This window comes from Otolemur garnettii, unplaced genomic scaffold, assembly GCF_000181295.1.
Source record: "Otolemur garnettii isolate 467f Iridium unplaced genomic scaffold, OtoGar3 scaffold00039, whole genome shotgun sequence".
Classification (NCBI taxonomy): Eukaryota; Metazoa; Chordata; class Mammalia; order Primates; family Galagidae; genus Otolemur; species Otolemur garnettii.
The window spans coordinates 6,851,558-6,866,567 of record NW_003852434.1 but is presented as its reverse complement, the minus strand read 5'-3'; the positions used below and the strand labels follow the sequence as shown (position 1 = coordinate 6,866,567).

Genomic DNA, 15,010 nt, shown 5'->3' with positions numbered 1-15,010 from the left:
TTGGAGGTTGCTGTGAGCTGTAATGCCATGGCACTCTGCCTAGGGGGACGGCTTGAGGCTCTGTCTCAAAAAAAAAAAAAAAAAATAGTTTTCTGTGGGCCCCAACCTGAGGAAAAATAACGAGACTGTGCACCACCTTAATGTACAAAATCTGGGAGGCCGGAGAGGGGCATGCACGGACTCACATGCCTGGTGGTAGACTGAAGACATGCAGCAGCTCTCCGACTTCCCAGAAATCCTTTATTGATCTCTAATACAAAGCACATATGCGAAACGAAAAGGTGCCAAAATTCTAGTATAGGGTTAGAAGAATCCCAAGGCCCCAGGAAGACTGGGTAAAGAGGAAATGGCTAGGTAACTGGGAACATACAGGGCAGTGAGTTGTCACCACCACCAGATAAGGATAAATGTTTAGACATGGGGAGGGGAAAACAAGTTTCTCTTTGCAGGGCAAGCAAGCCAGCTTCCCTAATCTATCTGCCAATCAGGAGTTTAAAGGGCTCAGCCCCGCCTGCCTGCTCATTTGTTTTCTGAGCAGGGATGGTCTTAGCGACTTTGCCCTGTCTGGGGTGCCTTGGGTTCCTTTCCTCTTCGGTGGTCTTGATGACCCCAAGGATGGCGTGTCTGCATGCCCTGCCCTGGACAGAGATGAGGGGCCCCCCCATCCCTGCAGAGAGAGAGATCAGCCTATCTACCTCCCACATTTCCCTCCCTATGGTATTATAAATATAGTGATAAAAACTATTTGAAACCTAAAATGGAAGGTCTTAAAGTTACAACATAAGTAACTTAATGATCTTTTCAACAGTTACCGAATACCTATTATGTGTTGTACCTGGGACAAAGTCTTGTATGTTGCGGAGCTCATATTCTACTTGTTATGTTGCAGGGCTCATATTATACTGGGTGGGAAAGATACTAGAGAAATAACACATTGTATGTCAGGTAGTGATAAGTACGTAAGAAGCAAAGTTGACAGGAGCAGGGAGCTAGAAATGTTGAGGGCAGTGAGGAAAGGCCTGATGAAAGAGGATTATAATGACCCAGAGGAGATTAAATCCAATCAAACATTTATGAAGCTGGACCATATATTATGTGTCCTCCCATCCTCTCTATGCTGACTCACACCTGGAGAAGAACTGGAATTTTGCCACATTCTTCTCAGCACTCCTCTGTTTCTGAATGTCGATGGCCTAGCTCTACTTAGGGGTGTGCACAGGGCTGGCATGCATCTGGTTATCAGTTTCATTTGCTCTCTTGTTTCCAGCTTGGTCTTTCCATCACTCCCAGAAATGCCAGGCTTTTATGCTTATTGCTTTCCTGACACTGAGTACAGGAAATTGCTTTCCACAAGACTGAAGGCTGCACATATTAATACTCAATGTCTGACGAGGCAACGAATTCCAGAAACTGTTTTTTTAAAGTAGACAAGTAGCCAATGGTTAAATAAACATATTCAATGTTAGTTGACAGAAAATTGTATTTCATTTAAAACAAGACTGGCTTTGTGGAATTTTTGTTGTTGCCAATACACAGACATCCTCTAAGTAAAACTAAGTAAAATCAGTTGCTTCGAATACAAATATGAACTCCATTACCTAACACATTCAATTATCTTTAAGATCTTCACAGTTATAGAAGATGATCTATCTATTTTGAAAAACTTCAATTAAAACTTTAAGCTCAGAAAGAAAACCTAAATCTGAGTTTCTTGCATACAACTATTAATCTGCCAACATCAATAGGTTTGCTGAGGAGAGGGATAAACCTTGGTAGGTCAAGAACCTGTAGTAAGTTAACACTGAGTGGAACCAAGAGACTGAAAGGAGGGGAGGGCTGTCTTCAGTAAATAAATTCTGGACCCAGGCTGTCTCGACTGAAGGGGCGCTGACCTCGGGCATTACTTAATACTCTTTACTTAAAAAATAAAAAATAAAAATGACAAATCTACATACTGTGGATTAAGTACATTTATACATAAAAGCAATTAAATATATGTCTATATATAATACAAACTATGTGAGGGCCAGCTTTATTACTTTCATACTTGCCTACCTTGTAAGTTTAAGACTTTATGTTTTAATTATAGAAGAGTTTCATAAAAGATTAATTAAGCAAAGCATGCGAAAAAATACGTACAGGATCTGTGGCTGAAGAAAGGCAGCGCTGAATAAGATCCTCAAACGTGGTCTTCAGAATGAGGTGCTCATCTGGAATAGGCTTCTTGGTAATTTTTTCTGTTGGTAAAGACTGCACATGCTGGAAGAAATAATATCGTAAAATAATCAGAAATAACCAGAAGGTAACCTCTATACTAAGTCCTGAATCTATGTGATAAAGAGGAAAAAAAAATGTTGTAGACAGGCCTCTTCAAAATCAAATGAAAATTTAAGGTGTGAAATCATCTGGGAAAAGTAAAAGTCAAAACCAGACAGCTAAAAGAAGGTATAAGCATTCCTGCAGTTTGGACTTTAAGAGACAGGATTGGATATAAAATAACTGACTAATTAGAAAACATACGTTCATCATTATTGGCTATAACAACAGAAAATAAATGTGTGCCAGCAGGAAATAAAAACGGGGTATTGGAAAACAAAGTTGGTTAGTTAGTGTGGCTGCCTGCTCTGTCTAGTGGCTCATCTTTGTGTATCCTGGCATTCTTTTATTCTTTGTTTTACTATTAGAGGTTGTTAACTAGACTAAGATTGAAACTGGAAGATTAAGCCAAAGATTAAGCTAGAAAAAACCAGGATGTAGCTAAGTGTATAGATGGAAAAACAACAAAGGTGTGTTTAAGCTCTTATTAGTTCATTATTAGTTCATTCCTTCCTTCATTCATTCAGAAAACCCTAGGCCTTATGTGCCAGACACTGGCTAATGGAAAGGGAAAAGTTTCAAAAACATCATGAATATACATTAAATGTCAACTGTAGTAAGTTAACACTTAGTGGAACCAAGAGACTGAAGGGAGGGGAGGGCTGTCTTCAGTAAATTATACCAGAAGAATATATAGGAGTTAACAAGGTAAGTGGGGAAAAAAGAGCATACCTATACAAAGGAATCCATATACAAAGGCAGCATCATGACACACGTACAAGAGACTAAAAGGAGGCCAGTACAGCCGGGGCAGAAAGAGAGCAAGAAGGAATCTGAGCTGAGGCCTTTCTGACCATGTTAAATATTTTGATCTTTATCTTGAGAATGGGGAAGATGTAATGTTTTAAGCAAAGAGGTGATAAAACTAAATTAGAGATGGATCAAAGCAGATGGCAGACCAATTAGGAGGCCCTTACATTGGTGATGACACCAGAGATAAAATGTAACATGGACCAGGGTAGAAATGTGGAAAAGAAAGGATTCAATAAATATTTTAAAGTAATATAAAAGATTTGGGGGACATATTTGAAACAGAAATTAGAGGGAAAAAGAGTATGATCAAGATGATTCCCAGGTTTGGGGCTGGATTCAGTAGAAAAGATTATAGTGCCACTCACTGAAGCAAGGAACAATGAAAGAAAACTAGGTCTGGAAAGAGGAGTATCAATTAAGTTTTGGGCATGTGAAGGTTGCCGTGCCTCTAGGACACCCAAGTAGGCAGGCTGCTGGATGTACAGCCTGGCTAATCACTATGTGTCTCTCCTTTTCATGGTAACTGAAGTTCAGTCTGGACAACTGACATGAGCACCCAGGTCCAAAGAAAGGTGCATTGCTGAGTAGCTTGCCAAAATAACACAGAGTTGTAACCATGTAAAAAAAAAATCTCGGCTGGACATGGTGGCTCATGCCTGTAATCCTTGCAACTGGAGGGCCAAGGCAGGTGGATTGCCTGAGCTCAGGAGTAAGAGCAAGACCAAAACCCTGTCTCTACTAAAAACAGAAAAGGCCAGGCTTTGGCCTGTAGTCCCAGCTCTGCAGGAGGCTGAGACAGGAGGATCACTTGAGCCCAACAGTTTAAGGTTGCAGTAAGCTAGGCTGAGGCCATGGCACTCTAGCTTGGGCAACAGAGTGAGACTTTGTCTCAAAAAAAAAGAAAGAAAACTTCATAATTTACATTTTTATTTTTAAAAAAAGAAGTCTTCTCACCTTTATCAAAATATTTGTTTCTAATATTTAAAAATTCTCCAGGCATAATGATCTCTTAACAGTGAGGTATACTCTTGTGATAGAGATAGAATCTTTACAAATTTGCGTTAAATGAATCAAGACAAAAGCAAACAGTAAAACTAGTTTTTTGCTTGGGCAGGAGTTTGTTTCATCTTCTTATGTTGAACTTTGAGACAAGCTCTTTATTTTTCATGAACAGATCAAAATATTCATCTTTATATGTCTAAATCAGTTATATGGAAACATGTTAGATTTTTCAACATTTAGGGCTTTGCCAACTAGCTGTTCATGTGTGAAAAGCAAGTGAAGATATAGATCTCTATTCAAAGATGAGGCTACATTATCAGCTTTTATACTTACACAGAAAAATACGTTTTATATTTTAAAGAAAAAGTTTAAAACATTATATTTTTATTTTATAAAGAGAAAAACCTTTTATATTTTAAAGAGAGCAACCTATGATGCACAGATGGTTCAACAGATCTTAGATGTGGCTACATGGGACTAGGCCAAAGTAGAGTGAACTGCCACTATCAAATATAAAAACTCTCTTTTACAGCATTTGTAGTATGTGGCCTTGTAACTGAAAACTTCTGTATGTGTAGGTATATACGAAGATCAGTCTTAAAAAAAGTTACCATTTTTTGTTTAGGTCATCTAAATCGAAACCAAATTTAGATATTCACTAACAATGGTATAATCATAAATTAACACATTAAAGAAAATATACTAAAACAGAGTCCTCTCCCCATTCCACTTGCACAGATTCACTGTTACCTGGATGGTATTGCCAATAGGGGCCCCTGGGGCGCCTTCAACGTTGGGCTTTGAGAAAGATGGTGGCATGCCTGTTTGACCAAGAGGCTGCTGAATGCCATGGAAGGGCTGACCACCTGGAAGATGCGGCTGTGGGAAGGAAGCTTGGCTAGGCAGTGGCACTGGAGCTGAAGGCTGCTGCTGCAGCATCTGTGACTGGGGATCACCCAAAGGGTTCATGATTGGTGACGTGATAGGAACAGGAGGCATGAAGTTTTCAGGCATCTGTTAAAAGATTGAAATAAAAGATGCCAAGAGTAAGAACAAAAGCGATAGCAACATTTCCTCAGCTAACTAAGGAAGTTAGTCTATTCCACAGTTAAACAAAAATGTTAATAGTAGCAGAATACTTACTTCAAATGAAATTTCACACAGAATTCTTGGATAAAACATAAAAGTAGAGCTAACCTGACTAAGGAATAGGGAGCTCAAACTTCAAGTCTCCCCGTATTTGCCTCCAGTGAAAGGGAGCCAAGGCCATGGCGTTTTTAAAGCTGTTAAGTCTGGAGAATTATAGCTAGCAAAACTGAAACCAGATGTGCCAAGTATTTGTGTTTAGAAGAATATAATACCTTTTCCTAGATCACTAAGTAGATAACACTTGGCAAGTCTATCACACAAAATTAGTAGATTAAGTTTCTCATTATTATTAACCTAAATTTTGGGTTTCTTTGCTCATTTAATGTCTCTCAATTTTATGTTATGGCCTCTCATTACTATACTTGAAAGAAAGAGATTACAAGGAATACAAAAAATAAACTAGAAAGTAGGTTGGGCAGAAAGAATTTTATTTTGTGATCTAACACCTCTCAATAGTTACTGACATCCAGATAATGTTCAGCTACAAGGCTATTTCTTCACTCTATGTGAGAGAAAAAATTTCAAAACAGAATAGCCAAATTCATGATTATTCCTGGAACCCAAAGACCAAAGTAACTCCTTAAAACTCCCCATCAATTCTGAAGCCTAAAATTTTATTTCTCTTTATTTTATTTTTAAAAGAGGCCTGTTGGGAATTTCTGTTGTGCCTTCTAAAAAGGCTTTTTTTTTTTTTTTTTGAGACAGAGCCTCAAGCTGTCACCCTGGGTAGAGTGCCATAGCACCACAGCTCACAGCAACCTCCAACTCCTGGGTTCAAGCGAGTCTCCTGCCTCAGCCTCCCAAGTAGCTGGGATCACAGGCGCCCACCACAACGCCCGGCTATTTTTTGGTTGCAGCCGTCATTGTTGTTTTGGCAGGCCCAGGCTGTATTCGAACCTGCCACCTTAGGTGTATATGGCTGGCGCCTTAGCCACTTGAGCCATAGGCGCCGAGCCCTAAAAGGGCTTTAATTTATACTACCTTCCTCAGAGTCAGGTTTGATGAAGTTGTTTTCTACTTTCCTTCCCTCCAGGGAATAGAAGATGCATGTTGAAACAGACATTAAATATATCAAATGGTAAGGTTTGCATTACAGGATCAGTGCAGTGTGGTATGTTCCTAGGGGCTGTCTGATTAAGGGACTATCCACAGGCCCCTTAGATAGACGTCGTTTTCTAATACCTTTTTCTTCTTGGGTACTCTGTTCAAAGCTGGAGGATCATTCCAACCATTCTGAGGACCTATAACAGATAATGCAGGAGATTTTCCTTTAGAATTCTGAAACGAAGAAAATGCAACTAAATCTATCATCTGATACTCTGAAATTCTGTCTTAACCCTGAGATAACTGTCACAAAGATTTTACTAGTCAAGTTGTGGGAATCACTATGTATGAATTCCCACATTCATACCTCTAATCAGCATAAAGCTTTGGTTGAGTGGATATGGTACCTTGATATTATTTCCACTTAAACCAAAGAGTTGTGCTAAATTGTTTATCTATATTGGTCTAAATTGGTGTATGGCCTTCAAAGATCAGTTTACTGTTCTCTCATTAATAAAGAAAAAATAAATCACCTGTTTAAAAAAAAGCCCTCCTAAACAAAAACAGGATAAAAGTAGCAACCTCTTATTTGTCAAGAGAGCAATTCAGCATGAGCAAATCATTCATAAATGCTAAACAGAGCAGACAACTGTTAACTGTAAGAATAACAGAGCTCCACTATATAACCTCAGTAATTTTTATCATCTTTGCCCTGGAATTACTTATAAAGTAAGCAAGGGCATTCAAATATCTGCTAAGATTTTTTTTAGCACCATGAAAAAATTTCGGTCTGGAAGCAAACATAAAACATCAAAGGTAGAAAATTTCCTCTCAAACACACACACACACACACACACACACACACACACACACACACCCCTACCCCAAAATCCTCAAAGCAGAAAGTGGACATCAGTTAAGTATTTCACATCAGTTCTTTAAAGAAAAAAAAAGGAATAAAACATGATAGGTGCACACTACCATGCCTGGCTAATGTTTCTTATTTTTTTTGTAGAGACTGGGTCTTGCTATTGTGCAGGTTGGTCTCAAAAACCTGAGATATAGGGATCCTTTGGCCTTGGCCTCCCAAGTTCTAGGATTATAGGCGTGAGCCACTGTGGCTTGTGGAGTTTCATTATTTTTTTGTAAAGCACTAGATACTGGCTAAAGAAACTTTGGTGTATGTGTACATGTGCAAAGATAAAAACTTATTCTCCGATAAATTAAACATCCTTTTAATATTTTAACTTTTACCTGTTTAATTATATGCATAGTAAGTCACAAGAAAATTGCTTAGAAAACCAAAGAGCTTCTGATTCATGCATAAAGTCACAGAAACTTTAAAAAATACAGTTCTCCTAACCATCATGTACTCATTTGCTTGGATTTTTAAAACTGAATTCATTTCCTATGAGTTTATTAGGAAAGAGAATGCCAAATATGGATATAGCTCAAAACATTTAAGAGTTAATCACAAAATATTTAACCATATGCTGCTATCTGATTAACAAAGTCTCAACCTTCCAGTTATACACAGATTAATCATGCAGACCTCTCCACCACCTTCTAGTCTGACCCATATCTAAGACAATCTTGGCACAGTTGCTTCTTTTATGTCTATGTAAAATAAACTGTTTTTATGATTGAAAGCTATTTGTGTCATCATATAAATTCAATCAGTTTTAAAATCTGACTTAAATTAAGAAGCTCAATTAAAAATGATACTGATCAGATTCAGGATATCATTATCTTTGAAGTTCACATGCATTAATGTTAATGTCCATTCATTAATTGTATTCAATGATTCAAAGATTTCCAAAGGTATACTTGATAACTAATTCACCTTCCAACATAGGGGCCTGGTCTTGGAAAGACTGATTTTCTGCAGATAAAATGTAAACGTTACTTAAAGAGTATTATGGAAGATAAACTCTACTTCTCATTCTACATGTATTTCTTCTTCACCAACCCTCAAAAAGAGCAAACTAATTTTATACAAAAACCGAACTTACTTTTTACCAAGTCACATGAAATGTCTCTATCAAATTAAGAAATCAATCAGGTTTTGGATAAAGTAAATTTATTTGTGTCAAATACACCAACTCTGAAACATTACTTTTTTTTCCTTACTGTGCTAGCTCTTTTAAGAGAAAATTTTATTCCTTCCTACCTAAAATGACAATATCTCCCTAAATGTTTGCATGGATTGCTTTTCTACTGCTTGACCAATGTAGCTCAAAATTTTCAGGAGAAGATTACATATTAAGATATTATACCAAATGTGGCCTTTTTGGTATTATTCAAAGCTGTAAATCCCAAATCAGCTGGGGAACTTGTTAAAATGCAGATTCTAATTCATTAGGTACAGTGATAGGCCTGAGATTTTGTCCTTCCAGAGCCAACTCCCAGATGATACCAATGCTGCCAGCCCAACACCCACTTTTAACAGTAGGGATTTAGAGAAATGGGGTGATTTCTACACTGTCCTGCAGACATCACCTGGCATTTGATAAACATAAACATGACTGACAAGCTTAGCAGGGTGGGGCCACTTTTCGTCACTGAATTGCAGTGGCCTCTATGGTCTACTTTCTGGAGAAATCATTTCTTGGGGTTACACCATGAATATGAGTATCAATAACAACAAGCCCAGCAAATCTGTAACTATCTCATAGGATCCTTTCAGTAAGAATTTATAGATTTGCAGATCATTCAGCACACATCTCCCAGAATCACTACTTAGCTGAGGAGGCCCGAAGTTTCTTGCAGTGGAGAAGAGGAGGAAACACGGTGACAACTAGCAATCACGCGTCAGGTAAGGAGGGTCGGGTCACGCCAGGCCCAGGCTCAAATTAAAGGCGGGCCATGCAGGTACAGCATACGAACATGTAACTTAACACGAGTTAAACAATCTTCAGTAGGGAAGGGAGGAGCCAAGAGAACACAGCAATTACAATAGTGAGCTGAATTCAGTTTGAGCTCCACTCAAGAAGCACGTGCCTCAGAGAAACCGTGAGGTGAGAGGAAATCTCACCAAGGAGTACCATTCCCGTGTTTACTGATACGTGTTTTCATAGAATATGGCTCTTAAACACAACTTCCTCATTTAGGTTAACTGAAGAAAATAATGGCCAAGGATATTGACTATAAGAGATTTTCTTATAGTCTTTAGACTTTTATCTTAAATTGTGATTTTACATCTAATTCCCCATATGATTTCATAGCACTACAGTTAACAAATGCCTGGTGAGTCTCTCTGGGTGCGTTACAACAGAAGACTGACCTGATTCTCAACTACTGAGGCACTCTGCAGGGCCAGGCCTCAGCTTCGGGGCTGACAAGGTCAATACATGACAAACTAAAAGTCTCAAATACTTTTCAGACTTGATTCTTTGTTTTCAGGGAGTAATCTCAGCTCCATGAGAGGAAGGTGTAGAAGATGAGGCTTTTTCTTTTTTCTGAGATAGGGTCTTACTCTGTCCCCCAGGTTAGAGTGCAGTGGCATCATCATAGCTCACTGCAACCTCAAACTCCTGGGCTCAAGTAATCCTCCTGCTTCAGCCTCTCAAATAACTGTGCCACTAACCCAGGCTGATTTTCCTATTTTCCTATTTTTTGATCAAGATGTGGTCTCGGCTCGGCGCCTATAGCTCAACCGGCTAAGGCACCAGCCACGTACACCTAAGGTGGCGGGTTCAAATCCCCAGCCCGGACCCGGCAAACAACAATGACGGCTGCAACCAAAAAATAGCCGGGCGTTGTGGCGGGCGCCTGTGGTCCCAGCTACTTGGGAGGCTGAGGCAGGAGACTCGCTTGAGCCCAGGAGTTGGAGGTTGCTGTGAGCTGTAATGCCATGGCACTCTACCCAGGGGGACAGCTTGAGGCGCTGTCTCAAAAAAAAAAAAAAAAAAAAAAAAAGATGTGGTCTCGATCTTGCTCAGGCTAATCTCAAACTCCTGGACTCAAGGAATCCTCCCACATTAGCCTCCCACAGTGCTAGAATTATAGGTGTGAGCCAAAGAATGTTTATAAACCACAGGTACTTAAAGCTTGGGAGCGTATTCAGATTTCCCAAACCAACAGCACAAAGTCTTTGGAGCAATCTTCCTATGACCTCTTGGTAAAATGACACCAAAGTCAACATGAAATCAAAATCAAAGTTAAGAGTAACACCAAATCAAATCAGAGCCAAGAAGCCTTTCAACAGAAACACAAAGCCAATTAGCTAGCCTGCAAAACTTGAAGGGAGGTGCAGAGGTTTGTTGAAAAGAGCTGTACAGTAATTGAAGTCCCCCGCCCCCCAAATATAAGCCTGTTTCCTTCCAACCTAAACTAGGCAATATATTTAGAATTATGTTTTACTTTAGCTCAAATAATCTATGCTCAAATCTTTCGTTGATTTAATGTTTACTTTTATCTCAGCTACAATTCTAATCCTTTTTGATCTTTTTGTTTTTATGGTTTTAAATAGTTTATTTAAAAATTGTTTTTTATAAAGAATTGACCTCTACTTTTTAGAGATACTCTTTAATGCAAACAGTAGATAAAACAAGCTACATGAAAATATAAATATCTATAGAACACAATACCACAAAGATTCTGGTCAACATTAAAAAAAACTCAACAGTGCACATACTCTAACTTTGAACATAAGTCTCTCACAAAACTGTGAAGAGGAGATAATTCTTGTTTTCACTCTTCAAAAAAACTAGAAAATGGGGATAAATCTCACACTCATTTTCTTTTTAATACATGACATAACGTTAAGGGCATAAAAAACTGATTCATGGTATGTTAAGAAAAAGGTGTAAAGTTACATGTGTAAGTGTGTTACGATTCTAATTCTTAAAATATGCATGCACACGATGAGATACTGCTTCACACCCATTAGGATGGCATTATCAAAAACCAGAAAACAGTAAGTGTTGACACGGATGCAGAGAAACCGGAACCCTTGTTTGTGCGTTGCTGGTGAAAATGTAAACGCTGCAGCGCTGTGGTAAACAGAGTGCTGGTTCTATAAAAAGTGAAATGCAGAATTACGATTTGATCTGGCAATTCCACTTCCGGGTATATACACTGAAGAACTGAGAGCCGGCACTCCCACATATTTGTACACCCATGCTCATGACAGCAGTTTACTGACAATAGCCAAAATGCCCATTGGCACATGACTATCCTAAAGAAAATAAGGTATACACATACAGTGGAATATTGTTCGGTCTTAAAAAGGAAAAATATTCTGACATGTGGTACAACGTGTATGAATCTTGAAGACGTTACGACAAGTGAAACAAGCCAGACACAAAAGGACAAATGGTGCACGAATCTTCTTAAATGAGGTATCTGGAATAGTCAAAAACACAGAGACAAAATAGAACCGTGGTTACCAGAAGCTGTGAGGAGTGCAAGTTATTGTTTAATGGGGCCGGGCTCAGTGGCTCGCACCTGGAATCCTAGCACTTGGGGAGACCGACGAGGGTGGACTGCTTGAGCCCAGGAGTTCAGGATCAGTCTGAGCGAGAGTGAGACCCCATCTCTACCAAAAATAGAAAACTGAGCTGGGTGGCATGGCAGGGGCCTAAAGTCCCTGCTACTCAGGAGGCTGAGGCAGGAGGATCGCTTGAGCCCAGGAGTTTGAAGTTGCTGGGAGCTATAACGCCACAGTACTCTTCCCAGGGCAACAAAGTGAGACTGTCTCTCCCCCCCAAAAAAAGGAAAAAAAGAAAACCAACAAAAGTTGTTGTTTAATGAGTACAGAGTTTCAGTAGTGGATAATGAAAAAATCCCGCAGGTGAATGAAGGTGACAGTCGCACAACAATGCGAATATATCTAACGCCACAAATTGTCCCCCTCAACATGCTTAAAATAATGAATTGTATGTTATGTGCATTTCACAATAAAAACTTTAATGAATGCAAACCCTATAAAATACATAAAAGTATGTGTATGAAGGGAATGAACCTAAATTAACAGTAGTTACATTGGGGTTGCAGAATTAGAGGTAATTCTTATTTTATTCCTAATATTATTTTGACTCTTTAAAAATACTTCCCACAGTGAAAAATTAATAAAAATCAAGGGCAATTAATTTTAAAAATGAATGTGGCATGCCACCAAATACTATAGATGCTTATCCACCTTAGTGTTGATATTAGTATTCGATGGAACCTTTGAGGAAAGAAAAAGGTACTGTTGGTCTCAGGCAAGGAAGGGGCAGAGGGGCACGCCACCCTGCGTCAATCTCACTGCTCACTGGGGCTTCCTTAGTACTTTTGCAGGAGCACAATGGCGGAATCCATGCACTGGCTAAGATACTTTTTGGTGGCCCATGGGAAAATATTAGTGCTAATGTCACGGGGACTTTTGGCTAGATGATAATTCAAGATGGAGCAAACAGAACATCCCTGTCAACCATAGAACCCTTTCCTTCCCCCAACAAGCCTAGCATATCACATTAAAAAAACTGTCCGGGGTGGCTCCTGTGGCTCAGTGGGTAGGGCGTTGGCCCCATATACCAAGGGTGGCGGGTTCAAACCCGGCCCCAGCCAAACTACAACAAAAAAATAGCAGGGCATTGTGGTGGGTGCCTGTAGTCCCAGTTACTCAGGAGGCTGAGGCAAGAGAATCGCCTAAGCCCAGGAGTTGGGAGGTTGCTGTGAGCTGTGACACCACAGCCCTCTACCAAGGGTGACAAAGTGAGACTCTGTCTCTACAAAAACAAAACAAAACAAAAAACTGTCTGGCTCAGCACCTGTAGCTCAAAGGTTAGGGTGCTGGCCACATACACTGGGGCTGGTGGGTTTGAACCTGGCCCAGCCCTGCTAAACGACGATGACGACAACAACAACAACAAAACAGCCACACGTTGTGGCGGAGGCCTGTAGTTCCAGTGACTTGGAAGGCTGAGGCAAGAGAATTGCTTGAGCCCAAGAATTTGAGGTTGCGGTGAACCATGACTGAGGGACACAGTGAGACTTTGTCTCAAAAAAAAAAAAAACTTGTCACAAAGTTAAAAGTTAAAATTTAGAAAGACATGAATCTTTGAAGTCATTTTCCAATGACACTGATAAAACAGAACTATCCAAAGAGAAGTAAGGAAGGCCATGATGCTCGTTTTCTTTTCTGGAATGGTACTATAATCTGATACAGGAATATTCATGAAAACCAAAAATAATTTTCAGAATACCGGTTCATGAAAATGTACATTATTATTCCCCTTCAAGACTCTTCTATGTAAAGAAGTATAAGATTATATAATCATTAAATTTTCTGTTGTTTAACAAACTCAATGTTCACCCAAAGATAGCTCCCTGACAGCCTCAAGATGGATAATTCTAGGGCCTTCATATTTGAAAGTTCTCTCTCCCTTAGAAAGAAGCACATATTAAACCAGAGACCCTTACTTCCTTAAAAAAAATGATAGGCAGTGTCCCATTTATCCAAGACAGGAAAACCGCACTTGCTGCTATCCTGTGCTGCCGTCGTGGACACGATATTGCCCTGTTTAACCGAGGCTGTGACTGCTGCCTACTCACCATCAGGAGAGCCTCTTCCCCTTGGCTGATTCTGCTGTGCTGTCCACAATCCATCAGGTAAGGCACCTCCAAATTACCTCCCTCAAGTACCACTCTGACTATACCACTCAGCAGTTCAAAATACTTCACTAGAAACTTTTTTGTTATTGTGTAAGGAATAAACTTCTTGCCCTGGCACTTAAGACTCTCCAAAATTTGGCTGAAATAGAAGTTTTATGTTCCAGTTAATAATAGTTCTTTGCTAGTCCCTAGAAATGCACTGTCCTTTTCTGCCTCCCTACCGACCTGTCTGGAATAATTCCTTTTTTATTTGTTTGAGACAGGGTCTCACTCTGTTGCCCTGACTAGAGTACAGTGGCATCATCATAGCTCATTGCAGTATTAAGCAATCCCCCTGCCTTAGCCTTCCAGGTAGCTGGGACTACAGGTGCCCACCATAGTATCCAGCTAATTTTTCTATTTTTTGTAGAGACCTTTGCCTCCCAGAGTACTAGGCGCACCCAGCCTGTCTAGAATAACTCTTGATTGCAGACCAAACAGGTTATTATTAAGAATTTCCTGAATGAATGTTTTACTGATTTCAACATTAGTTTCTCTGAACCCTGGGCATGTGAGTTTGTGGTTCACTAATAGAGGGCTTGAAAATCTGTACTGTCTGTCAGAAATTATCCATTGGACAACTAAAATTTTTAAATCCTGAACAAAATCATGATCTAAAACACATTAGAATGAAGATAAACTTTTTAGTCACAATTAACCTCAGAAAATTTTTATAAAATCCAAACATAAACATGGCAAAGTTGTAACTATTGACTGAAATATAGAGGACCGTCAACATGCAGGAGGGACAAGCGGCTGGCACGGCACATGCTGGACACTGAGAGATGTTTGTTTGCTGCTTCTTTCTATTAGTCACTCTGTTTCTCAGCCAGGTTAGAACATTCTGTTACTCTGTATACGAAGAATAATTCCACAGCCAAATGCAATTTGCTTAAGAAGAAGAAAAAATTCCCATGCAAATATTTAATTTAGATTATAAAGTAGTAAACGTCTAAAACACTTGCCAGATGATTTCTGTAATTCCAATTTTGACAGCTTTCTACCACTTACATTGAGACTAGACTACCAGGTATAGAAAAATGAACAT

The 15,010-nt window shown here is 39.4% G+C and overlaps 1 protein-coding gene across 26 annotated transcripts in view; it reads right to left on the bottom strand.

Moving 5' to 3' along the window:
* SEC31A (SEC31 homolog A, COPII coat complex component) overlaps positions 1-15,010 on the bottom strand; it is an 89,547-nt gene that overhangs the window by 4,080 nt on the left and 70,457 nt on the right. For 16 of the 26 annotated variants that reach the window (XR_002773461.1, XR_002773463.1, XM_023513381.1 and 13 more), the window contains 4 exons: positions 8,168-8,206; positions 6,463-6,521; positions 4,882-5,145; positions 2,140-2,259 (listed from right to left, as the gene is read on the bottom strand). Coding sequence is in view for 22 of the 26 variants with exons in the window: in XM_023513381.1 (XP_023369149.1) it covers positions 2,140-2,259; positions 4,882-5,145; positions 6,463-6,521; positions 8,168-8,206 (482 nt within the window). In the remaining 4 variants the exon portion in view is untranslated. The remainder of the gene's footprint in view (positions 1-2,139; positions 2,260-4,881; positions 5,146-6,462; positions 6,522-8,167; positions 8,207-15,010) is intronic. The other 10 variants (XR_002773462.1, XR_002773464.1, XM_023513387.1 and 7 more) reach the window with 1 other exon arrangement.